General features: G+C 37.6%; 1 protein-coding gene and 1 long non-coding RNA gene across 4 annotated transcripts in view; one reads left to right on the top strand and one right to left on the bottom strand.

Moving 5' to 3' along the window:
- LOC120316518 (homeobox protein Meis1) overlaps positions 1-27956 on the top strand; it is a 142026-nt gene that overhangs the window by 168 nt on the left and 113902 nt on the right. For all 3 annotated transcript variants that reach the window (XM_039362218.1, XM_039362219.1, XM_039362220.1), the window contains exons 2-6: positions 1747-1973; positions 3764-3905; positions 4456-4506; positions 5201-5251; positions 6476-6622. In XM_039362218.1, the coding sequence (XP_039218152.1) occupies positions 1747-1973; positions 3764-3905; positions 4456-4506; positions 5201-5251; positions 6476-6622 (618 nt within the window). The remainder of the gene's footprint in view (positions 1-1746; positions 1974-3763; positions 3906-4455; positions 4507-5200; positions 5252-6475; positions 6623-27956) is intronic.
- LOC120316519 lies at positions 12192-26097 on the bottom strand. Its single transcript, XR_005558992.1, has 2 exons — positions 15567-26097; positions 12192-12867 (listed from the first exon to the last, which is right to left on the bottom strand). It is a non-coding gene; the product is annotated as an uncharacterized LOC120316519 (long non-coding RNA).

The following is a 27956-nucleotide window of genomic DNA, read 5'->3' as shown; positions in this document are numbered from 1 at the left end:
TGTGGGGCCGGAGGGAGAGTTTTGCATTTTCTGCAACGCACGGGGAAGCGGGGAAGGAGTAAATTAAGATATTTTATAAAATAGACCGCTGTTTTGAGACATTCAAACATTTTAATAACTGCATGGTTCAGTTGGGGAGACCTAGGTCAGACTTTTCTTAAAGATAGATGTATATTCAGAATCCCTTGGTCCTGTTAATTCATATCACTTGATCATTTAGTGGGAAAGAAACGCTGCCTAAACGCAGCCTTGAAACAGAACTTCAGTCCTTTTAATATTGCTTTCAGTTTAGGATTCTAAATTTGTCTTTGGCCTTTTCAGATATGCTAATAATATCTTCACAAATAATAACTTTTTAAACTATTGTAAGTTTAAATACCTGCTGGGGGTTTATTTAGAAAAGTCCTTGGACCATTAGTTAAGAATGTTCCCAAAATTATGACAAGAGACCAAATTATGCAGATGTGTACCTAGAGCTACAGTTTATTTAATTCTTTGATATGAAACTTCACCAGGATGAAGCTTTCTGAACTACAAAACAACTGAGGTTTTTCCGAAAATAGTAAAGTCAAAAAATGTATTTAGAAGGCAATGCAACTTTTAAATACATTCGAAGGCACTATTTTGTCAATCTATCTGTCCATAAAGTTACCCGATTGTTTATCTTGCATTTAGCTTTACAGATCAAGTAGTGTCAAGGGCTTTACTTATATTTGTCCTTAAAAAATTGAAATGGAAGCGTGTGATATTCCTGTCTTCCAGGCACACAGTATAGACACATCCTTTCACCTGAGGAATTCTAACATTTGGCTTCTGCTACTAAGGGAGGAAAAGTATTTTAAGTTTAATTTCCCCGCAGCAGAAGCAAAGGCAGTAGGCAAATGAGACAGTACTATATAATAGCACTGTTAAATAAAATGCACTGCCTCTTGCTGAAGAAAATACATGGCCTTAGAACTGTCCCAAATGTATTTGAAGTCTGATATTTGTGCATGTGACTTCTCAACAGCAGGAAAATTAAACTGAAAACAGGACTACTTTCCAACTATTCTGTTTATTAATTATACAAAAAATCCCCAAGCAAACGCCCATCCTAACTGTAGTTTTCTTATCCTTTTCCCCCAGAAGACTAGAAAGGAAAGAACCTCCAAGAAATTTCCTTGAAGAGTCATTCTAAATGGAGCTTTCTATTTTTCTGCACCCTACCTTACTTAGAGTGCCTTTGCAACATCAGGGAAGGCCTTCTCCACTTGGGGCTCTTTGCATGCACAACTGATGCCCACAGGGAAACCTCTTAAAAATAAAGGACTATCTTAATGCACGTGTTAATAATAGGCGTCCTCATTTTAACTTCTGCTGGGGAAGCCCACTGAACGAGGCAGCTTTTCAGCATGCATTTATGATGAATTGGACTCTAAAACGCTAGTTTACTACCCGTCTGTTAACTTTTTCCTTCCCACAAGATTGTGCCAGGATCCCAGAAAGGACATGCTTACGATGGCCTACTGGAAAATTAATATCTATATATTAAAAAGGGGGGGGAGCAAAAACCCTCACTCTTAAAGCCAGGCCTTTTCCTGTCATCTGATTTGGTGCCATCTCCCCTAACTTCCAAGCCATTCTTCCCAACTCAACTCCCTGGCACACAAAGTTGCTTTCCTCTCTTCTCCCCCATCCCTGCATAAACTACACTTCAGAGGGGCCTTTCTTTTGACCCTTTTTCTTTCCCTCCTGTTTATTATGCAGTACGACGATTTACCCCATTACGGTGGGATGGATGGAGTGGGGATTCCGAGCACCATGTATGGGGACCCCCATGCCGCCAGATCCATGCAGCCTGTCCACCACCTGAACCATGGTCCTCCGCTTCACTCCCATCAATACCCGCACACAGCTCACACCAACGCCATGCCCCCCAGCATGGGTTCCTCTGTCAATGACGCTTTAAAGAGAGATAAAGATGCAATTTATGGGTAGGTATGGCTAGCATCAGTTTTATTCTCCAGAAAATGTGCTGCTTCCCCCCTGGTTTTTTTTCCCCCTCCACCCTTACCCACTGCAGAGCCTAGTCTCAAAGTAGGAAAGCTGTAGAATGGGGGGGGGGGGTGTGCCCTGGTTGGATTCCTTTACTGTGATGCTCTGCTCTTACTAACTTCTGTTCTACCTCAAATAAAAAATTCCCCACTGAAAGAAATTTAATTGTTTTGGAAAGAAAATGCATGTGTCACTTTGCAAAATTTAGAATGCCTCCCCTCCCTCTAAGATCTGAGAAGCATTGTGCAGAAAGAAAGATCCTTCTCCCCATTTATTTTTTAGGAACTTCAATATGTATGTGGGAGGAGGGATTGAAATTGTCCTTTAGTTGTTTTGGTTACAACTTTTTGCAATAAGCTGCAAAGTCTTGTGAAAAGTGGAGAGAGAGAGAGAGAGAGAAAGAAAAGAAACAGAAAAAGAATGAAAGAAAGGAAAGAAAAAGAAAGAGAGAGAGAGAGAGAGAAAGAAATAAAGACTTTATAGCATAAAATAAATAAAAATAGAACTTTTTCTGAAAGTAGATTTTAAGAAGTATTAAGAAATATGTATTCATTTATTCATTAAATTTATACAGAAATAAGGTATGTTTTATTTTCTTCTTCCTATACTAAGACTTCTAGAGTTTTTGAAAAACAATTTGACAGCTTCCTTTAAATTCAAATTTAAAAGGGGATGTTCAGAATTGCAGAATTCCTCCTATCCCCTCCCCCCTACACACACTGAATTTAGATAAGGTTTGGAGTTTCTCTGATGCGGGATTTTTTTTTAAAAAAGATTTTTTTAAAAGTATGCAGCTTGATTTATTCCTCCAGTATAACTTCAGATGAATTTGCCTTTTGCAGTCACCACTGCTATTTGCGGGAATCTGAAGAAATGCTGCATATTTAACTATCATACTTTTACCCCTTTGCGTTGCGGGTTACTTTCAGTTCTGCAGCCCCAAAGAAGTTAGAAGGAAAGGTGAATGGGAAAATTTGCAGATGAAGAGACCATGATGTTGATTTGGTGAATAACTTATTAACATGTTAAAAATGAAGTTTAAAATGTGAAAAGCCACTAGTTCCGCAATGCACTTTCATATGCTCCATTCAATAATAATTGTGCGTTACCTTACTGAGTTTGTGAAGGAAAAGCATAATCTCCTGATCCAGCTGGGGGGAAGAGCTGATGATCCACATATAAACAGTTCAAATTCCTTTCAGAGAACCTTTATTTCTGTCTCTCTCTCTCCTTCCCCCCACCCCATGGGGAAACTTTGACAATTTAGCTTACCCAAGTACCTTTCTTTAACCCGCTCCCCCTCCCCTGAAAACAATTACAATAAATCCCAAGGCTGATTTCTCATTCCCCATCCCAGAACTAAAGTCCATGTGGGGGAAAGCTGGGGACGGGGGGGGGCGGGAAGTGGATTCAAAATGGCTGCTAAATCCATTTGGTTAATAGTCTTAGATAAGGCTGCTCGGGTCCTCTGACCAGCTTTTAGATGGGCAACTCAGACCGGGTCCCGGGGCTCAGATCCAGGCTTCTGGTTCTGCAACGGGGGAGAAGAGCGGGCTGCGCCGGGCTAGGCGCGTTGGAGAGCGCGGGGGCTGGAAAGTTCACTTGGGAGGTTGCTCCCAGACGGAGACCAGGCTTTGCCCGAAGCCCGGCCTCCTGGAGCCCGCGCGGCTCACGGGGGTCTCTGCTTTGGTGACGCTTTACCTTTTTTTTTCCCCCACCCCCATTTCAGACATCCCCTCTTCCCACTCTTAGCACTGATTTTTGAGAAATGTGAACTAGCGACGTGCACGCCCCGGGAGCCCGGGGTAGCGGGAGGCGACGTTTGTTCTTCCGAATCTTTCAACGAAGACATTGCCGTGTTCGCGAAACAGGTCAGCAAACCCCCGATCCCGGGGCCCCTGATTCATTATGAGCTTCCCCGAGCCTGGGCGACCCCCGCGGGAAGGACGAGGGCGGTTCGCCCGCCGCCCCCTAAGCCCTTGTCGCCTTGCCTTCGCGCCTTGCAGCCCCCCGATTCCCTCTCGCTTCCCCCTCCTCTCCGGAAGAGAGGGCAGCCCCTCCGGCCCACACCTTGACTTGAAGGGTCGCCCTAGGGCTTCGATTACCCTCGCCGCCCTCCTGGCCACTTTCCCAAGAAGGCTGCCAGCTTCTGGGTCGCTGCTGGTGCGTGGGGACGGAGGGGGCGCCGCAGACAGCTGTCCGGCAGGCTTGGCAGCGCGCTGGGCTCCTTCGCTTGAGTCTTTCGGCTCTGCCTGCCAGTTTTGGGGGGGGGGTTGTGGGGATGATTGTATGGGGAGGGGGCGCGATGTAATGTAACAAGGGGTAACAATACAACTTGAGTTGCCTCGGTCTCTCAAACTGCTTTTTCTTCTTCTTTTTTTTTTAATCTCTTCGCCCCGGATTTTTCTACCCTGTCTCTAGATACGAGCAGAAAAACCCTTATTTTCTTCTAACCCCGAACTGGATAACTTGGTAAGAGTTCAGATACGTCTCCCTGACATATGTGTTTCCCTTGTTTTCTTAAGAGGCAAGTTTTCCTTCCCCCCCCCCCTCAGAATGGGGTGGGGGGGGGATACGATAGTAAAAAAAAGAAACCGAGCTTGGAGACTTTTTGAGGTCCTTTCAGGAGCACGGTCCAAAAGCGAAATTGGGTGGATTACCCGAGGACATTCGCCTCGCTTTACCCTAGCTGCGATTATGCAAATTTCGAGGTATCTTTGCTTTAGAGGCAGAGCTGGGTAGTCCTGGAATAATGGCAGTTTGAGGCAAAGATCTTGAGTCAAATTGACTCTGAAAAAATTAAATTAGTCCTTTGCAATAGAAACTTATTCTCTTCTTCTCATATTTGCTTGCCTCTACTGGACCAGCAATATTACTATCTATATTACCGTTTGCTAAAGAAATATTTATGAGCCGTGTAATTTGGCCAATTCATTGCAACAGCGGTCAAAAGTAAAAACCTGAGCTTTCTTTTTGTTAAATAGTCTGCAGAAAGACAGCTTTTCAGTTCTAGTGTTGCTGTAATAAATCAAAATATTCACACACATCAAGGCATATGTCTGCATATGTAAGAACGTACATACAGTGACTCCTGGATAGTAAACAGGAAGAGAAGTATTGGAGAAGCCCTAAAATCAGAGACTTACACTGTTTTGTATTTTTACAGATGATCCAAGCCATACAAGTATTAAGGTTTCATCTGTTGGAATTAGAGAAGGTAACTCTCTCTCTCTTTCTTTTTCTCACCCCTATCTAATAATATTTCATAAAGTTGAAGCTACAGCAAAATTTCCATAAATATCTTTCCTTCTGGTAATTAGTGTCAAAACCAATCATGGCATCCATTTCTCTTTAAAGTTTAATTACAATTTCAGCCACTGAAAATCTGGATCACAAACACCCTGGCCTTGTATCTCTTTTTACTACCTTTGCACAAATGCATTGGATAATATTTAGAAGGATGCTTGTCTTTCAGCGTGCTTCCCCGTAGGGTAGCTATTTCTATCCAGGTACTTTAGTTTTTAGTTTTTCAGCCCCCCCCCCTCTTTTTCTTTTAAAGAGCCATCTGCAGGGTCACACACAGGGCACAGTTTGTCCTGTAACATTTTGCAGAAACAAGCCAGAGTTGCTAGATGTGTCAGTTTCTTATTTCTTTTGTGGGAGCTACTCCTTCCCTTTCCCAAGAAGGCAGATGTCCGATCAATCTGAATATGTGTACTAATAATAATACTACTATGGGAACCCAAGTACATTTCAAAGTAGGACTGGACTAGAAACATTTCAGGGTTTCCTGGAATATTGTTTCTACTAAAAAAAAAAACAATCTGTGAGATATTTATACATACATATAAGGAAAGAGGACAATGGGGGGGTGAATAGGGATATTTTAGGCATTTTTTGTTCTAACAGTAGCAAGTGGCATGCTTGTGCTTTGCAATAAATGGTTAATATGGGCCTGTTCACAGTGGAAAAACATTACAGCAGCTCAGAATGTAAGGGCATGGATTCAGGTACTTTTAGAGCATTCCACTTTTTTGTACAATTGGAGCAAGGGGTCCTTTGTGTCCACAGACTCCTTGGGAAAAGGCTTGTGATGCTATAGCGGGGTAAAATTAAACAGTTTACCTTAAATGTCATCCATGCAGGCTACCTCACTAATAGTCACAGTTCTGAGAGCAGATGAATTTAACACGGGTGTTGAATATGTTGTAGGCTGTGAATCATCTTGTCACTGTCAATTTTCTGGGATATCTCTATTTTGCCAGAAAAAGAAAGTTCTTCTTAATTCTGAAAGCCTCTCGAGGGGATAATTGCAGTCTGTTTCCCCCTATTTAGAACTTTTGATGTCAGGAAAGGGGGGAGGGGAATTGACTGCTCTTGTCAATTTCACTTAACATGCCCTTGATTATATTTTGGTGTTGTTACATTTGTCATAATGCAGGTACACGAATTGTGTGACAATTTCTGCCACCGGTACATTAGCTGTTTGAAAGGGAAAATGCCAATCGATTTGGTAATAGATGATAGAGAAGGCGGATCAAAATCAGACAGCGAAGACATAACGAGATCAGCAAACCTAACAGATCAGGTATGGTCATCTCCAGCTTTGCAGTTGCTGTGCAAATCTGTATGCAGATCGTTTGCCAGGTCACTACGCCCCCTTTTATTATTTGCATATGATTAAGTCCCTTTTGGATAAATTTCCATCGAAATGAAAATTTTTGAATAATGTGGCTATTATTACTTCATTAAGTCTTGCTCTGGGATTCGACCTGGCGGAATGAGCTTGTAAAAGCATTGCCTCCAAACTTGACCTGCTCCTTGTCGCTTTTAATTTTTGTCTTTATTTTATTTACTCTCCTTTTAATGACAACAGAAGGCTCTACTTGTGAATGTAAAGAGATGCTAGAAAGGGGTGGGAGGAAAAAAGAGGAAGAGTCAAATCCGAGATTGGTGGTCTGGGGTTTGAAATCTAGCAAACTATTTTCTTCCTGTCTCTATGGTTCATTAGCCTGTCTTGTCAGTTTTCCTTGGCCGAAAGCTTTTAGACCTCAGTGAGCATTGCTTTGTATGAAGATTGCCTGCTGCAAAGACATTGGGCTTTATTTAAAAGAAATGATAAAATCAGGAGAAGCAGCAAGAACTAGTGAGGGAAAGAATGATGTTGCGGTGTCATCCGTGCCTCTTTGGCTATCCCTTATTTGGGATATCTGAACCTTCCAACTTCACCTGGTTTCCCGTGCTCATGCCTAACCGCTGGAATAAGGCTTGGTTTTTTTTGAAAGGAAAACAAAAGTATCATTTTGGTTTAAAACGGGAGAAGTGATATTAACTAATGAATGTTCCTTAAAGCTACAATTAGTGGTGGGCATCGTCTTGGAGATTGTTGCGGAAGGTGACAATAATGGGCAACACCGGTGGTTTAGTTGCAATTACTGCTTCCTTTGAAAGAAACAGATTCCAACACACACCCCTCCCAAGTTTCTTCCTTCTTTATGATCTGTTACGTTGGAAACTTTCAAAAGCCATTGGACTGTAGCTCTAGAGACGCTTTTTGTTTGGTTTTGCGAAGGCAGGCAGAGGTCTGAGGTCTATTTTGAGAAGGCATTGATCAGAATGCTGTTGTCTTGATTAAGGCGATTTTATGCCTGAGTTCGGCTCAAAGCGTTCTTCATTTACTGCTCCCTCTTTTTGGTGGCTGCATCTGTTGTCCATGATGAGGACGGGACAGAAGAAGCAATGTGTTGATTGCAGCCATAAGATTTTATGAAGCTCTTGGACAAAATGCCTGTTTTTGAAAAGTATTCAATAAGCAATGGAAAATTTGTAAGTCGGTTGTTAATTTTGCTTGTCAGGATCTCATTCCCTGCATGTATACATGGGTGGGCCGGCAGTGGTCTGCTGACTTTTTAGACCTTGGAAGGGGGTGGCTGCGGTTTGGTTGGGGGTATCGTGCGCCCCTGCAGATATCGCTGAAAACAAGGGCTGTAGTTGAAGAGGGCTGTTGTTGAATCAAAATTGTAATCCAACAAGTCTAACGAGAAAATAGGTTTCTAAAAGCTTCAGAGCGCTTGGTACATAAAGCTATTTGAGCAAATTACAAGAACCGCTTAGGGGCATGAATGAAATCAACACTTTAATTGCGTCCAAAATGAAGATTTATGCCCCATTTTCCCAATGAATCATTATTTTATCTAAGCGGAAGCAAAATATGGGAGGTTTTTGTTGTTGTTATTGTGCTCAAGAAAAGAAACCGGGAGCTTGATTTCCCCCTCCAATTCTTTCTCTCTCTTTCATTCTCTATATCGCCAAGGTGTTTATAAACTTCCCCAAAGTTTCGGCGCCGGAAACATGCGAGCGCGCACACACGCACCGGTTATTGCTCCCCTTTAAAAATATTCCGATGTTTGTTATAGCGGCTCATGTGAGCTTTAATGGGCCATCTCCGAATTGTCTTTTTTTTTTTTTTTTTGGTCTCTTCAAGCGGAGTAGTTAATGGGTTGCTGAATATTTTCTCCTTCCTTTCCCCCCCCCCCCGGCCCGGTGAAAGTTCCTTGCCTTTCGCCTACCAGACAGAAAAGACCACTCCGAGCACCGCGGAGAAGCTACAAGTATCCCTTGGCCCCGGGTTTACTATACTGCGCGTGCGCCGCCTGGTAATTTGCCCTTTTCACAGGCTGTGTTGCGAAGGCTAGGGTGCGTTCCTCGGAGATACCCCGCAAGGCTTGATCTCTTGTTTCCTCAAAAGACGCCCTTTCTCTCTCTCTCTCTTTTTTCCCTCTCCGCCCCCCCTCCCCCGAGGGAGGCAGAAGTTTTCCCCCTTTCTTTGTTACGAATGTGGCCCAATCAGTTTACAAGTAGGTCGCCTTGTCTGCTTTTAGACTGGCCTGTGGACGGCAGGTACTGGTCCCTTTACTGTAGGACCAGACTCGGTTAATCTACGTATGTAATAATAATGAAGAGGCCAAACCAAAAGCTTAGGCATTTGAATAAAAGAAATGGTGCTACAAGCCTCCCTTCCGTCTTCTGCGAATACCAATTCATCCCTACGTCTCCATAGTTTCTGAGTTTGGTCACCTTTCTTTGCCTACCGCACAGCCTTAGTAGTAGCCTTAGTAGCCGCCGGGAACAAAAGCGAGCCAGGCGTGGGTTTGGCGGGAGAAAGAGAAAAGACTCCTCATTTACCAGGTCTGTCAGGGAAGGCGAAGACGGCTACCCACCCGTCTTCCACCCCCCCTCCCCAGCCAAGCCTTGCAGCCAAAAGCGACTTCAGAGACCTGGACAACCGATCCCGGGTTCTTCGCTGGTTGGCGCCCCCTTCTGCTCAATGGTGCTCACGGCCCTTTCTAAAGAAGCAGCGACGGCCGGGATTAAGCCTAAACTGGAGTTGGGAGAGTCCACTTTTGCTTGCTGGGGTAGTTCTCTGGCCTTCCGAAGCACTAGGGCGCAGGTGGAGAAGGCTTTTAAGGGACAGAAGGTGGGGGAACCTAGCAGGCTTTGATGTAGGCGGCGGGAAACAACGAAAGAAGCGGCCGTCTGAATCCCTCAATGGCACCTGAAGGCCGAAAGAGACGCTCAAGGCGCAGGGCTGGAATAACTTCCAGCAAGATGTAGCGCGGGCGCCTACTTATCTGCCCTGCAAGAGCGGTCAGCCTCATCCAGAAAAGCGACTGTCTGGAGCCTTCCTTTTCGTTCAGGCCTACGTTAATTAACACGTTTCCGCCGCCCTCCAGTTACGGCGAGTGAAGTGGCCCAACACCACCACCACGTTGGATTCCTGAAAAGGCTCGGCTCGGCTCGCCTATGGCTGTGGCGGGATGTGTGTACATGTGTGTTTATGTGTGTAACTGCTGCCACTGAAAGGCCGCGAGGTCAGAGATTCACCTCGGAGAAAGAGAAAAGTCAGACGGCTGTTTGCTGGGAGGAGGTTGGAGCCGAGAGATTCTCGCGGCCGCGCAGAAAAAGAAAGAAAGAAAAAAAAAAGGGGGGGGGGCTTGCGGGCCTGACAGAGCCTCAGGGGAAAAGCGCTAGGTCGCTCCCGCTATCCCTCCTTCGGCCCTCTGCTCGCAGTCTCCTCAGTTCCTGATTCGGGGCGTCCCGGTTTTCCCCGGGAAAGGTGCCCGGAGGCCTGCGAAATGGCGAACAGCGCCTGGTGTTTAAGGGCGGGTCGTGAGCAAGCTAGGGATGAAGGAAGGGGACGGTTTTTTTTGGGGGGGGGGAGGGGGGCTGGCCGAGGAAGGTTTTGCTCCTTTGGGATGGGAGGGGGTGAAGAGAGTGTAAGCAGCAGAGCTTGGATGCAAGCAGGGGTCACCCTGTGCTTCCCTTGGCCTCCCGCTGAGGTTTAGTCATGCCCTGACGGCGTGTCCAAGGAAGACAATGGGGCAAGTGGGCAGGGATGGGAAAGCACCGAAGAGGGAAGAAAGGCACCAAAGAAGCCAGCAATTGTGTCTGCTCTCCGCTACACCCGCCCAGCGGGAAAAGGAGGAATAAGGGAGAGCAAGTGGCCCTGGGCTTGCTCTGCCTTTGAGGCCTGAGTAGGCCTTTGTGACTCTGGTATCACTGGTCTGCTGCTATTCAGTGGTGGCAGGGAGCCTCAGTGACACCCGACCTTTCTCTAAGGAACCTTCAACATTGGGAAAGGAAGGCGATTTTATGGGCACACTTTAGTTAACTTGTGTGTTTGTGTGTGTGTGTGTGTGTGTGTGTGTGTGTGTGTGAGAGAGAGAGAGAGAGAGAGAGAGAGAGAGAGTGCATGTGTTAAATTAAACCAGCCAACTTTAAGAGAGAATACTTGCTGCTGTGGAAGGGGTTAGGTATGTGTCAGGTAGAAGATGTAACAGTGGCTTATTTTACTGCAGAATCTAGTGGAGGGAATAAAAATCATTGCCATGTCTCCTTGAACTGGCCATCTGCTTATAGGAAATGAAGGAAATTTATGGGATTTGGGTAGAGTAGAGGTGAGCAATTACCATAAAGTAGCAATTCTATTAGTCCAGCACATTGACTTTCAGAGCCTAAAATAATTTTTTGGAAATAACTTTTATCTTTTAAAAGTCAACTTAAAATAGTTGTTAAATTTCCATTAAAAATTTATACAAGGCTGACTAAAAAAATGAGAATTTAGGATGGAGAATAGTGATGGAGAATTAATTTCTAAGATTTTTTTCCCCCTCAACTTGTATGTCCGATTGCTTGAATTCATACAGAGCATGGGAAGTTCAACTTCAGAATATACTAAAACAAAACAAAAATTGCACATCTTTTAATTTAATAATTGAGCTGGTATGGAACTTGCTATTTGAAGCTGAAAAGTGGGTTTGATCATGGAGTTTATTTCCAACAATTATGAAACTACCATGCCTCATTTGCATGTCTAAAGAGTGATTAGCCTTTAATATTAGCTCACAGATTATATTGTGAATACGTGAGTAGGTTGTTTCACTTAATATAAGTTGACTATCCTGTTTTGAAATGAACCTTACTTACCAGTATCAGGATGTTAAACTGCACTTAGTTACATATTTTAAAAATCAGAAGATTTACAAAATTTATATTTTTATTGTTTATTTACCTGGAATATATATTTGGTAAAATGTTTATCATTACATTATAACAATTAAAACTACTTGTATATATCGACTTTTATTTCCAAGTTACATATTTAGGATTTTAGTTGTTTTGGATGTTGATTAATAAGCATTTAAATACTTTACTGCATTTTTAAAAAGAACACCTTTTTATTAATGTTTCTTATCAATAGATATTAATGTTTATTAAGATATTTTATTCTAAGTATTTGTATGTCATAACTGTTGACAGTAAAACTGCAATTTTGAAATACTTTTATTGTAGAATTGACTTATTTTGTTGCATTAGTATTTACTTCTGTGAATATATGCATTGGATTGTGCTACATAATTCTAATTGTGGTAGTTTAACTATGCTAAGCAGACCAGAAACCAAGCTTCCTTTAAATCACTTGGATTTGTTTTTTTTAAAAAAGTGATTTTGATAGCTGGTAGATTCATATAAATTCCACTTTCCCTGAAGGGAAACTGTAGATAAATACTGCAACAGTTTATAAAACAATAACAAACACTGTGAATTGGTCATTAGTAGCATTCTGCCAAGTGATGAGAATCCTATTACTTCTTAGATTTTTTTTTTTGAGCACTGTAAAATTCTTCTTATCCTCATAGAAGGATAAGTCCTTTTAAGGATAAAGTTATAATTTATTGCTACTCCATGTATTATAATTTAAATAATCACTTCTAAGTATTAAACAATATTTCTATATAAGCCTTCATCCTAGAAGGATGTTCAGATAGATGATAATAGTTTCTTTCCCAGAATTAACTACAGTTTTTAGCGTGTCAGAATTGTAGTTTATACAGATTATCACTACATTTGATATACCTTCAGGAGACAAACTGATTTATTATAATTAACAAGCTGTTTTATAGGAACTGGAGGTTGAATTTGTGAATGTAAATAAATGTATATTTAATTGGGTGTTAAGTTTAATGGAGTTGGGTGCCACTTTTTTCTCTGCAAGTACTCAGCTTTGTATTGCTAACAAATCAGTTAAATAGCTACATAGTTCTTAAAATGTTTATCAGAATAAATAATCATTTAAGAACATCAAGGTGTTCCTTGTTGTTGGTAGGAAAATGTATATGTGTATATACAGTCTCAGACTAAACAGAACAAAGTGGTCCGTAAATCATAGAAGAGGGTGTTCATTTCATAGGTAATTCTTATCCTTTCAACCAGTGCCCAGGGAGTCTTCATTGTAAGTTGCTTCAGCTCAGCTTTCAGGTGCCACTGGGTGAGCTGTAAAAGATTATGACACTTACCTTTCAATAATGTATATGCAAGTTGCTTTTATCGACTAGTTTTTTTAAAGACACCACAGTATAAAATAATTGCTAGCACAGATCCAAATAAACTGTGTGAACATATCTGCAATGTATTCAGGCAATAGTATTTTTCTTATGTAAAATAAATGTTAACAAATATAAAAATAATAATCTTTGACAGAATCATCATTTAATCTTCCTATGTAAGCCAAATGCAGTATGTATATAGAAACATAAATGGAAACTGGCAAACAGCCAAATTCCTATAGGGGCTAGCAGAGAAATGATAAAAAAAAAATGAAATAAGAGTTCTTGTGAGGAGGTCTATAATTCAACATTATTTGATTCCATTGTCAAGGAAATTGTTGAAGGGATAGTAAACTGATACTAGAGTCTCAGTCATTTTTTAAGAGTCTTAAATGTTTGCAACCTTGATGTGTGGATGGTCGTAGACGGGTTATAGGATTTGACATATAATAGTAATCCTTGTATTTAGTTGAAATACATAAGTTACAGTAATTAAAAAGCAGAGCAAGCAGAAGACACAAAAACTTTACATAGATACCAAACATTTTCTGTGGAGGAATAATATTTAATTTTCCTCATGGTAGCAGGTTACTGGAAAAGACAAAAGAGCTTTACAGCCTGCTCATAAACACATGGCTTCAATGTACATCTCACTGAAATCAATACAACATACATTCCCATGTTATACTTTTTGTTTGGGGTAATGATGTCAGTCAGCTTAAGGCAAGTTGTCTGATGAAACTTATTTTTAGATTGAAGTTCCAGATTTAAACTTTCCAGTTAAGAAGATTGAACTTGGATCTAATAAGGCTTCAAAGTAAAAGTGTACATTTTAGAGTATGGCAGAATTATGAAACTAAACACTAACTAAACAGCTGACTGCAATGACTGAATAATTTATAAATATATATTAATCAAGTATATATCGGCAATGTGCACAAGTTTATCTGAAAGAAGATATGCTCTATGCAAGCATATGTAAGATTGTAGCCTAAATAAGCTTGTTTAGGAACTTACTTTCAGGCAATAATCTTAGCCTCAAAATTCAAATGATCAAATCCTAAAAAATTAACGTTTCAACAAAATGTGGATATAGTTAGATATAATTAAAAGCTGTGTGAACACATTCGTCACAAACTTTCTAGGAACAGATGCTAGAATTGAAATTCACAAATGTCTGGGGATTGATTACATCCCCACGATATTGGAGTTTCTTCAGCTGTGCATGAGATTGGTCTAAATTTAAGAAAAAAAAATAGTAATTTTCAATTTGTCTGCTATATAAATTATAAAAAGTGTGAAATGACTAAAGCATACTGGCTGGAATATGTATTATAGTAAAACTGTATGGTTTTTGTTAAAATTAAGGCTAAAATGTATTGTAATTTTAAATTAACTCTTTTGTGAGAGGGCTTCCAAATTGGGAACCATTGCTATTTGTTGACCTACATGGGGATATGTTGGATACCTGAACTACCTTACGACACATTGAGATTGTCTGAAAGTAAGATTTTTGTGATATCTATCTCAATCACAGAATACATATTTCTGAGTAATTTTAATGGGACTTTATAAGCAAAACTAAATATGGAAGTTGTTATTGTATATGATCAAAGCAGTATGTACAGCATTCTGTGGAGTTCATTTAGCATATATTAGTGCGCTCTCTCACTCTCTCTCTAATTCTTATGCCAGAAATGTTAGAGAAGGAAGAAGAAAAAAGGCAACCAGAGCATTTGCTGGCTATGATATTAATTATATTCAGTACAATGGTTGATTTGTTTCTTAGAATATTGCCTCATTTCTATTGTTTGAAGTGTACAAGAAACATAATCATAAGAAATATGAACCCTCAAAAGTTAATCTGTAGATGGAAGCAAGTTTCATGTAAATAAATGAAATATTCACTGAAACATAAATTGTGAACTTTATATTCAAAGAAGAATACTTAGGAATAGAATTCCTAATTACAGAATTCATTGAAATAACCCTTCAAACATCTACCTAATTAATTGCACACATACACCTAGAAATAGTTCAGTTAGTTCAGTTGCCAATAGTGAATTTTGCAGGAATGATAAAACAAAATACTTAATTTTTTAAATTAGCTAAATTGCCTTGATAATATGTAATCTGTAAGATTTATATGTATATATTTCTAAAAGTGAAATTACCAATGTCTTGAATGTGCAGCACTGTTCTACTAATCTTAATATTTTAGAAATTATAATTCCATATCATTCCATTCTATCATTCCAATTTGATAAAATCAATACAATATAATTACCTTTTGTTCATTAGCATAACCATTTAAACATTTTGATTGTGTATATTGCTTTATTTTACTACATACTCTCTTTATATCCAGCTGAATCAAATCAGTGTTTCTTCTGTTTTCAGTTTTTCTAATTATCCATATATTATTAGTGATAGAAAAACACTGCACTTGTTCTAATTATTATCTGTTTTATAATTCAAATCTATTGAACTTTTAATTGTTTCTGCCTACTTTCTATTTCTAATGCTCTATATTAGTGCACGTTCCTCAGTCAGTGTTGTAAAACTATTTTCATTATTTTCACTAGACTCTATTAAATACGAATAGTTTAAGAAAGCAACTGAGTATCCAGTGTTGAATACACTTACCTGGGAGTAAATTCCATTGAACTCAATAGAACTGGCTCCTGAGGAGGCATATTGAGTTGACTGTCAGGAATGAAATAATATGCCTTTTGTCTTCTGTATGCTCCCACATCTAGCTCCTTGTGTTTCTCCTGCTCTTGTTACTTAATTTAGAGCTGATGCATGGTCCTGAGGTTTGAAATGTGTGCCCTTCTATGTAGAAGGAAATAGTTTAATGCAGAGAATGTAGGTGAAACTAGAACTCTTGCAATACATTGAGGCTGCTTTTGTTAATTTAGTGGAGATCACTGGAAAATCTCATTATGATCTATCATGTCTAGTTAAGGGTCTGGCATCTGTTAGTGTGTAGTGTGAATTTTTGACATGTTAGATCTGTATCAGCTTCTTCAGACTCAACATGTCAAATCTTGTTTGTTGGTTGTTTGGTAGCTATTTTATTTATCTTGGTTTTGTAAAGATATGTTTATGAAGTCAAGATCCAGAACGTTATTCATTCCTTTATGCTTTTCATACAGTGTTCAATAAGGTTCCAATTGGAAACAGATATACTCAAGAGGAAGCACAATTAAAATCAGTGTTTTGATTAAAATGCCTTTTATTTAGGTACATTCACATAATAGCGTTTGTATATTTTAATGTTTTTAATTGTCCTATTTTTGAGAAAAAAATAGCTTGAGTAGTGTTGGGTACAATGCTTTATCCTCCAGATCAGGGTATAAAAGGCCATCTTTTATTTGATGGAGCCTTCATAATATGACTCTTTCTGTTAAAGTGGTTTTAAAAAATGAAATTAAGATTGCAAGAGAATATCCTGCTGTAGCCATTTTTTGTTTTTAGCATGATGTATTTGAATATTGATGACTACATAAAATAAAAACTATAATACATTAAAATATGGTTTAGAGCATGAATATCTAACTCTTTTAACTTGTGTTAGTTAAATTAGTAGCTCTTAACAGCAAAAGGATGCATAAGACATGCATTTTATAATTATATATGTATTAGACTTTTGCAAACAAGTTGACCAGAAAAACTCAATCTTCAAGTGACTATAGTGACATAGGTTTTGAAGAAGCTTTTGATTCAGAGGGCCACCACTTGCAAGTGAAACATCTGTTGAGAAGATTTTCATAGATCTAGGATATATTTGTACTAATGTAGCACCTGGTGTTACATTCTGCTATTCTTTCAGTTTTCCCTCCTCCCCTCCCTCCCTGTGTGTGTGTGTGTGTGTGTGTACGCGCGTATGTGGTATGTATGCAGTGCAATGTTTATTAGTGGATTGTCCATTGACATATTCATGAAAATAGCCAATGGCTCTTTAGCAGCAATCACAATTGGGAAGCATTAGTATGAATTAGGCTTTTTGGTGTCTTTTTATTTTGTACTTTTATGGATCTCCATTTATTGTGTTAACTAATTATTATACTTGATTTTCTATCTTTATATACTATCAAGTAAATGATCACAATCATAATTCAATTTTAAATTTATATGAAGAAATTTGTACAATGTTATTTTTTCTCTGATACATTTGAGTGCAGAACAGAACTATTAGGAAGTTGTTGTAGAAAAAAATAACTAGCAACAAATGTGTGACATGCAAAATGCCCATGTATATTACTTTCTTAATATAATTTATTTTTTTAATTGGGCATTTCTATTAAAATCATAGCTTTCTTAAACTTGTTTCAAAGGTAAACAAAGAAACAAATATCAAGAATGAGGCTGTTGTCTGTAATGTTACTAAACAGACATTTCAAAATTAATGCATCATTTAGCACGAGTCATAAAAATCCACTCTGATTAGTCTAAAATAATATTGTATCTCAAAGATATAAGTTTTATTGCCTGAGCTTCTATTGTACTGTTAACAGAAGTTAGAAACAGAAGAGAAAAGAAGTCACTGTCAAAGGTTTTAATGTTTTTCTGAACAGAATTGCCAGTATGAGGGCAGTTGACTTTGTACTGACAGCAGTTTATGTCATCTACATTTCTACATCTACATTTCTGTAATATACCAGGAAATTATACGTAGAAATAAATGACAGTTATAATCTAACACACATATACTATCAAAAAGCTGGGTGTATGTTCTTTTTGATAAAAAGTCTATCTTGCTTCTAAGCCATTTATAGCGTTTTCAAAGTGGGGCATAGCCACTGAGCATATTCCTCCATGATCAGCTGAAATTAAAAGTTGCTAGAGAAAATATCAAACAGAAATGATTAATCCTTCATTATAGAAATCATGAGACATTCTGTGTTTTAAAAATTGAAGTCAGCACCTTTACTTGTGAAGGGACTCCTACTACTTATAGGGAGTGAAAACAATGTGCTTTTAGTAACACACCATATTTAAGAAGCAAGACACAGGTGTATTGTTCAAGGAGTACTTGAGTACTGTTCAAGGACTGCTGTAAAACAGGACAGGGAATAATTAAATGTATGATGGTAGTACTAGATGATCACCCTAAGGGTGTGAAAATAAATTGATTTCTATTGGTGATATAGTTTTCAAAGCAAAAAAGTATGAAGATTCCATAGGTCTGAAGTAAAAGAATCCAGCATGATCAGAAACCAAGGGTATTTTTATATCTTGTAGAAAACCAAATGTATTATTTTTGACCTATTTATTTTCTTGTATTGTGTAGTAAAGAAGGCTTGAAGTAATTTTCTTCACTGTGTACAAATTTTTGAAGTGCTAGATACAGATTCATTTTGAATTACATACCTACAATGAATTATTATTATCATGGTTTGTCACATAGTCAGCCAGATGTTCAGACTGGATTTGGCATTTTTGTCCACGTTATTATATTATTACATATGGTCTTAAACCGTGAAACCATTAGGGGGAGACAACATGGAAATTTATACTTCTTCTGAACTGCATGTTGATTAAATAAATGAAATAAATGGTAAATAGAAATAAATAGAATCAAATCATTTTCTTTATAAAGAAAGTTATTGGGTAAATATTAATTATTTAATTCAGATGGAACTTTTATAAAGTTTGCTAATACATAAGTCTGGACATTCCTAAATTATTTATTTGTATCTCTCCTTTTTTCTAAGGAGCTCAGAATATTAATTTGAAGTCTCAAAAAATAATATAATTTGCCCAATCAATCTCCCAACTTTAAAGTAAACTTCAAGAAATGAACAAGGATTTGGACTGACTTTTCCACATTTAAATTTCTATTCTAGTCATCACACTGTTGGGATTTAATGAAATATGAAATATGTGTAGTTCTGGAGTAGTTAGTTGTCTAGGCATCAGCCATATTCAGAACTGGATAGAGATGTTGTTTTACTATACATTTGTTCATGATTTTGGCAATACCAATTACAGCATTGTTCACACATATTTCTGTGCATGGTTGGTTTGCAGAAGGCATGCAACTTATAAAACTAGTAACCAGAACTACTTTGAAATATCTGATGTTTTATACGTTGATACATTGTACATAGAATCAATATGCAGCTTCTCATTGTAAACTCACTCCTGTGTTGCTTTCATAAATATTTCACTAGGTCTAGTAAAAATAATATGAGAGCTTCACCTAAAAAAATCATACAATTATTTTTCCCCTACTTAAAGGCTTAAGCCAGTGGTCTGGCTGAGGAATTCTGGGAGTTGAAGTCCACAAGTCATAAAAGGGCCAAGTTTGAAAACCCCTGGCTTAAGCAGTACCTTTATCACATAGCACTAGCCTTGTTTGGTTTGTCATCCAGTTATTTGTTATCATTATTTTGTGTTTGTTAGACAGATAGATACACACATACACCCAAAAGCAATAGGATTGAATCACAATAATATATGTGCAGTTTCACATCCTCCATCCCTGTTTTTTGGATTTTTTTTGCAACTAGGTCAGTTAAACTATTTATGTTGCCACAAATATGGATATATCTAGAAGTGCAGTTATCCTTTTCCTCTAGAACCATTTCTCTTGTGTCTATACTTTCAGTTAGGACTGGAACCACAATCTTTTCTTTGTAGGTCCCCTTTTTAAACTCAAGATCAGTATATTTGACTGTACATATGCCCTGATGCTCCTCCCAATGTACAAGCTCAGTACCTAATTATAACATTCCCCAGAAAGAAAATGCTCTATGAAGCAGTGAACTATACACTTGAGCATACAATAAGGGAGAGTTAAGGGTATTTTCCAGAGCCCAAAGTCAGTGACTTTTCTTAAAAATAAAGCTAGTGTTGCTTTTCAGCTGAATGTTCATGTGTCTTCACCCCACATTAATGATAACATACCTCCAAAACTAAAATGGAGAAGAAATGTAAATAATCAGGGAGAGAAGTGGATTTGCACAAAGATGAAATGGCACAAATGTGAATCAGAAATGGTATCATATTGGCACAGGAGCCCTGCCTTTCTTTGTACCACCTGATGTATTCCTATCTTTTGTTAATAACTGCAGTAACTAAAGGGATAAGGTAACACTACCACCAAAGAGGATGAAAGTTGAGGATATTTACTGGCACAACTGCTGAGTTTGGCCCTAATTCTAGAGAGATAGGACAGAGTTGATTCAAACCATTTACATTTGTGATAGCAATGGGTCTGAAGTAAAGTAATGGCTAATATCTAAAAAAAAAAGCATTCTTAATCATGACTGTATAAGCAAGCCTGACTAGGTGTACATTATTAATAATCTGTTAGGCTTATTGTGAAGTGATAGCAATGGTGTAGAAGTAGGGCAGCATCCTAACTGGCCGTTGTTTTTTTTTAGCTTCGCATGTAATATAATGTGAGTGGTGTTAATGAATTATTCAGACATTTACATCCTATATTTACTAATACTTTTCTCAGTGTGAATTCTGTGCAGCTCATGGCTTATTTCCCTGATTGTTTCAAGCCAGGTAAAAGGACCCAAACTTGGTTGGATATCAAGGAGAATGTTCCTTGATATAAATCTAAATCCAATGTATGATCCTGTAACATCTTGAACTTGATACAAATTCAATGCTGTGATAATTAAGTTTTGAAATGTCCTAGCATTTGTCTATTTATATGTTGCATGTGCTGGTTGGACCTAGGAATGTGTGTGTGTGTGTGTGTGTGTGTGTGTGTAATTTCTGTCTCCTGTGCCTTTAATAGAGGCATGTAAAGGAAAGGATAAGAACAAGGAGTTTTTCCTATCTCTTCATGCCTGGAAAAACTTGATATACCAGTGTACAGTATGCCAGGTTTCCATTAAAGACCTGCTGCACAATGGTGGGAAGTTTCCCTTTTGGAAACTTCCATTCTATAAGATACATTGGCATTGTGTATAACTAACTAGCTGTCATTATCATAGCAATCCTTGGGCCATTACTAGCAATTCAACTCAGAAATGGAAGTTGGCATTCACCATAGCGTCAGTAGCAATGCATTCAGCTCTTTTTACAGCATACTGCTTTTTATAGACAATTATCTATGAGCAACTGCTGGTCAGGAATGGCAGTGATAATTCAGCTATCCATATGTCTGTGACAAATAAGTTTTGCTCAGTGGCTTTAGATCTAGTTCTAAAGGAGGTTGCTCCTCAAAGTGTGCATTAAAACATTTTGTGCAATTTCACATAGGGAATGCCATAGGCATGCTATATGCATACCCTTTGTTTGGCTTTTTTACATGGAGGACTTTGTTCATTATTTGTGAACCCCAGTGGAAAAAATATTACTGATTTATGTAGGTGTTATTTTTCAAATAGATAGCATGTGAGTATTTAAGGGTTCATACTGAAGTGGCTGTGAGGTACCGCAATTGTAGGGGGCAGGGAATGAAGGCTAGCTTTTTCTTTGTATTTTGATCTTCTATTTTGCAAGAGAAAGATGACTCAGGCAGGCTTTTGGAGAAGGTCTTCCATTTATGCTTGGGAAATCCTTGACCAAATGTAAAAAGTGGATGGGAAGAAAATATTTATAACGGAAGTTTTATGCTGATTGTATAAAGAGAATGGAAACACAACTTTCTGGTAAAATTCCTGTCTGAGGTGGCAAGATGTGAATGGTAATGTTTCTGTGGAATATTTCCTGCTCTAGGGATTTTATCCAGGAGTCCAATACCTTATTTGGATCAGTGCAAACATCTAGTTTAGAGAAGAGCTAAACTGTAATTTATACCAGCATAAATTCATAGCCTTTCTCCAGTACAGATTGTAGGGGTTGGAGGATGTTTAAAATTAGAAGTTGATGATCTATATTTTTGAAGATGCCAAATTAAAATGTTTTATAGAAAATCTCAATTTCTGTGAATTGGACACTTTATTGTTTAGTTTATTCACATTGAATTTACTAAAATACTATTTGAGTATATATTATAAAGTCTTGTATTGTTTCAATTTTATTAACTATTTTAATGAAATGACTGCCATTGCTATTGAGGTTTGACTATATCAGAGAGCAAATTATCTATCTATCTTTCTATCTATCTATCTATCTATCATCTGTATACACATACATACACAAACATACAAGCATACATATATTCTTAGACATGATGTTCATTACAATTTAACAGGATTTATACTTATTCTTGGATATAAGCCTATTAAGTCTGCTCGCATATTTCCTTATTCCCCTTGTTCTCTTTCCATTAACCAAGAGTATTCTTGAACTTTGGTTCCTGAATTAAGGGATATGCATTTGGTATGATAACAGAATAAGAATTCAGTGATAGAGAAAAATAAGATAACATGATGTTCACTGATTGAGCTTTTGAATTTGGTTCTTTCTGGGGGGTGGATGATAAAAATAAGGATGACAATTGTGACACTAGGATCAAAGTCCACCCATTTTGTATGTGCATCAACATTGCACACATGCACGCATGCACACACACACACACACACACACACACATCACACAAAGGACAGTGCTTCAGTCATGCAATTGCAATCACTATGTTGACTTTAGCATTCTTCTCCTGCCCACCATGGATGCTGCTGTATGGATTCTCTTTTCTTTTTTAACTGTTGCAAATTAGTGATATAATGAATGAATGTTGATAATACTCAAAATTTATGTTAACTTCAGATTTATAAACTACCATATAGTTTAAATTTTATATGAGAGATTTTGCTAGATCAGTACATTACCTTCTGCCAAATATCTGTTTTTGAATGACTGTAGATGAAACAAAAATGGACAGCTATCAATTCATTTTGAATGCAAAGTTAAGAAACAGTGGAGATCATTTCCTTCAAATATGTTGCCAGTTTATCTTTCTGAATAATATGTTAATGTGGTTGCTTTAAAAATATATTTAAACATGATATTTAGAAAGGGAAGAGGAAACATACCATGGGCAATGTTTGTTGTCTGGACTTTTTATAAGATAATCCTGGAGAGAAACCTCTTTATTTCCATTTTAAAATAACAAAGTAAAAATTGTTGGTCAATTATGAAATGGTGTATTAATATAGTACATGATTTTTACATATGTGATGAAAAATATTCAAAACATCTGGGATTAGAAATGCAGAGTTATATGATAATGGTATGAATTTTAAACTAGATAGGGCTGTAGCATTATAGCTAAGCAAATGAATTATGATCTTTTAATGCATTATTCCCAAGGAGAACTATTTGACACAGGTCTCAAATTCCGATGTCTACTTCTCCCTCACAGATAACATATTGTTAAAAAGAAAAAAAAAAGGACCAGAATTATATATGTTGGGAGTGATATGTCCCTTGTTTTAAAAGTCCTTAAATGGGGTTAAAAGAAGCAGACTTACACATTATATATCAGACCAAGTATTTCAGTACTGGAAGACTAACCATTCCAGATAGATGGAGAAAATCTTATTTTAACACACACTTCCTCCCTTCCCTCCCTCCCTCCCTCGTGTATTTGTATCTGTATATAGAAAATTGAGAAAAAAGTTCTAATCAAGTTTTCACTACAGTACTTTAGTTTACTATGCACATGAAATTATTTTTATTAATATGATTTTAATAATCATAGGTAAACATCCTATCAGGTACAGTAAATCCACATTCTGCAGTTTTAAACTGATATAATCTAAGAATTCTATGCTTAAAATGCCTTGAGAATACCGTTTCCAAGTGGGTGGTTTGTTTTATCTAAAAGCAGGGCAGGATGTTACACTGTGGAGAGGCCTAGGAGTTCTAATAAAGCATAACAAATGTCTACCTTACAGTTGAAAAACTGACAGGTGCTGACATCATTGGGAGGATTTCTTAATTTTAAGTATGTTTACAGATTTCAATTTCTAACCGTTTTCTCAATTAAAAAGATAGCCCATATGTGTCATAGTCTGATACGTATTCCTCATTGTTAGGTTAGCTTAGTAAAGAACAGAAGGAAATGTGTGTATTCCCTATGTTTATATTTGTTTCAGCTAGAGACTTCCCCATCCAATAGACATAAAAGGAAGAAAGACAGTAGTATAACACCTATATGAAAGGGAGAAGCGATAATCATCTTGGATTGATTGTATTGGCAATAAATGTTCTGTAGGAGAAATCTAAAGGCATAAAGGAAGGTGTAATTAAAGGCTGTGATTAGCTTCCACAGGATGGAGTAAGTTCTCTGCTCCACTTAATTTTTTTTTTAAAAAAAGAATCTTCAAAATAAATAAACAAGAAGCTGGCATGATGCAGAGCAAAGCACCAGCATCATTTATTTACAATAATACCACTGGGACCTATATGGGCCATGTAGAAAATCTTAGATAATAGAAATGTTGAAAGACTGCAACACATTTGGAAATGTGCCTACCTGTTCAGAAAAACAAACAAACAAAAAGTACTGAACTAAACTAGGTGATAGTGAACAACATGAAAACGGATAAAAATCTCACCTGTTTGTCATCTAGTGCAGGGATGTTTTGTGTTTATCCCTATGGCAACCATTTTGCGAGATTGCCTGTGACATATGATCAAAATTCCCAAAGGGCTCACCATCCTCTCTTATAAGAGATTTGTAAATATGTGTCAAACCAGAATCAAAGGTTTGAAAAAGAGCAATGGCTGAAGAAAGAATGGGAGCAATTTCACTTCCATGGCTTTAGCAGACGGATATAATGAAAATGGGACAGTATTCAAAGGGTATTATTTATGAGTTTTACCTGTTTTTCAGTGTTAAAAAAAACACAATAGGAAACAAATAAAAGCAATTCAGAATAAACTTAAAAACAGTTAAACCAAAAATAATTCAATAAAACACTTTGAAAGTAACATACTTAAAACTGTAAGTAGCTTAAATGCACGCTATTAAACCAAATCAGAAAGAATACGTGCATAACCTTTCCAGCAAAATAACATTTTAATAAAGCTTTAATAATTGAAAATATTTCACTGCAAGATTCACAGATGTTTTGAATTACTTTATTCTTTATCCTAAATATTTATATAATTTTTACTTACTTTGCTCATCTTAAGGATTATCTTGGACTTAATTGGTTAAAAATGCTATTCTCTATGTTCTAAGTTTTAAATAATAATTGTTACATGGAAGTAACAATAATTTTGTAAGCTATTTTAGGCTTTCAGTGTTTTAAATTATTTTTGTAAGAAGATACTATTTTTCACATATGAACATATATATTATAGAAATAATTTAATGTACTACATTAATGTTTATATCATCCAAACCAAATATTTTATGTTTTATAATAAAATTGAAATAACCAGCATTGAAACTGATAATTATAGAATAGTAATGAAGAATTGTGAAAGGGTATTTATCTTTTTAAAATTGTCATTATTTTGTGATTTTTGAATTGATCGTTTCTTGAATACTGCATGTGTAACTTAAAATGCCAAATCAAAAAAATGCAGGGCCTATTTTATCAATAGTATTGCAGTTTACAGGATTGTACAATACCTTAAGGACAAAGTTTGTGTATTCTTCATGTTTCATTCTATGGAATGCAAAATTTATTTTATGGTATATTTCTGTCAGATTCTTCTGTAAGATTTATTTGCACTCTAGGAAGCATTGTATTGTTTGTTGACCAATATATGCAAACATTGTATGGGATATAACAAACATTCTGCTAAAGCTGTGATATTGTAACTTCAAAAATCTGAACAACCATAAGACAACAGAAAACAGATAAAGAAAACTTTTTAATGTGCAAAGTGGCTGTCCCCTTTTTACAGCCTCAATGTACTATTCACATATTTTACCTCAAAATCATGTACTTTCAATGTAAGATCTATTTATGATAGTAAATCTTAGTTAAGATTGAATAGCTAGATAGCAAAAGTGAAATCTGTATTATGTAGGATTATTTTGTTCTTTGTTAACCAGCTATATAATTATTTCCTAAGCACTTGCAACCAAGCATCTAAGCAATTATTTGAGATTCATGCTAGATGTACAAAAAGGATATGAGTGAAGTTTAAAAAATCCAAAAATTAGGCTAAATGTAGTCACCATGAAGTATGCAGTCAGGATTGGAATGCACATACCGTATTTTCTGGCATATAAGACGACTTTCTAAACCATGAAAATCTTTTCAAAAGTTGGGGGTCGTCTTATACGCCCAGTTGTCTTATACACCGGAAAATATGTTCTGTTTGGGTGGGGGCTTTGTTGTGCTCAGGTTAGTCTGAGTTGCAGGGGTATTTGAGATAGTGAGCTGCATTACTATTGTTTGGCTTTGCGTTCGTGGTAGTAATACAGCTCACTATCTCAAATACCCCTGCAACTCAGACTAACCTGAGCACAACAAAGCCCCCACCCAAACAGAACACTCCCCCAGCCAATCAAAGCACAGCCAACCCTCCATCCAATCAGAGCACAACCAAGCCCCTAACCAATCAGAACACATCTCTACCCAATCAGAACACAGCCAAGCTCCCACCCAATCAATTCATACTCCCACTGGCAGTCAAAAGGAAGAAACAGCTACAACCACACATCGGGAGAAAACTCGAATAACCAAAGACCTACATACAAACACTCGCGAAAACCTCAGAAAACATATATATATGTTTTCTGAGGAGTCTCTCTCTATATATTCTCCATATATAGAGACTGTTGAGTGCCTCAGGGCTACTCTTTTCCCTCCTATTCACATAAACCACTGGTTGAGATAACTTGCTGGTTTGGAGTTCAGTATCATCATTATGCTGATCATACTCAATTATATATTTCAGTCCAAGGCTGACTGTGCATGAAGACTGTGTAGGTCTCTCAATAAGGAGGTACCATTTCAATTTCAATACTACCAAAATCCCTTGGCCATGAAAGTTAGGGTCACCAAGATTTTCCATTTTTAAACTTGGATAAAAAAGCACTTCTCTTTTCAAGACTGGTACATAATTTGGGGTTTGTTCTGGATCTCTCAATGAGTAGATGGCAGCTGTGATCCAGGAGACCTTTACACAACTTCTGCTGATGCATCAATTGTGCACCAGTGGTTCTGACAGATGAAACTTCAAAAGAACTTCGAGGCATCGTTTACCTTAAAGAATCTTTATTTTGAATAGCATAATATCGGCATTGCATAATTGAAGCCAAAAACTGAATTCCCCTCCCCTGAGCACATAATATCAAAGCACAATTCCCTCCTCCAATTAACAGTCATAAATCACATTCCCCAATTAGCTTGAAGCATAGCTTCCCCTCCAGTTCTCCAGCCCACCAATTCCTTATCAGTTCTGGTTACAATAACCTTGTTTCTCACCTAGGTTTGGTACTGTTACATCCCCCCTCCCGCATCATCTAACTCTAAAAGCAAAAGGTAAAAAATGGCTACAATTCCATCTGTTGTCAATGCAAAAACATCCGAAGTTAGCAGCCCTGACAGTATCCTTTCTAGAGCAGGAGTACTTCAGATTGTGACTCCTGTTCTAGTCACTTTATGATTCATGCTTTACATGGGCCTGTCCTTGAAGACCTGGAAGTTTCAACTAATTCAGAAGGCAGCAGCATGGGCGGTGATAGGCATGCTCCATTATACCTGTGCAGGCTTTCTTTGCAAGCTGCGCTAATTGCCAGTTTGCTTTTGGGTATGATTCAAAGTGCCAATTATGACCTATAAAATCGTACACAGCTACTTGAGAGTCTGCTTATCTTCTGTGATGTTGGACCAGCCATGTCAGTGTAATAGGGTTAGTGTATTCTGGGTTCCTTTGATTAAACTGCCCTCTATCAGAATTCAGGAAGTTCGTTGCAGCACCTGCCTTCTGCAATATGGTTCCTACTGAGGTCTGGATGGCTTCCACCCTAATTGCTTTGGGCTAGGGTGGTTGGAGCCTGTTGTTGGATATTTTATTTGTTTGTGGTTTCGCTAACTTGTTTACTGTTTTATGTTCTACTTTTAGTGTATGTTTGTGGTCTTGTTTTTAGGCTGTGAGCTAGCTACTCATTGCAGTTGGGTGGTGTCTAGGCCAAATAAATAAATGGCAGGA

The sequence above is a fragment of the Crotalus tigris genome, unplaced genomic scaffold, assembly GCF_016545835.1.
Source record: "Crotalus tigris isolate CLP2741 ecotype Arizona unplaced genomic scaffold, ASM1654583v1 scf7180000019386.494713, whole genome shotgun sequence".
NCBI lineage: Eukaryota > Metazoa > Chordata > Lepidosauria > Squamata > Viperidae > Crotalus > Crotalus tigris.
The sequence above is the reverse complement of the archived record's forward strand: the minus strand, read 5'-3'. Positions and strand labels throughout refer to the sequence as shown.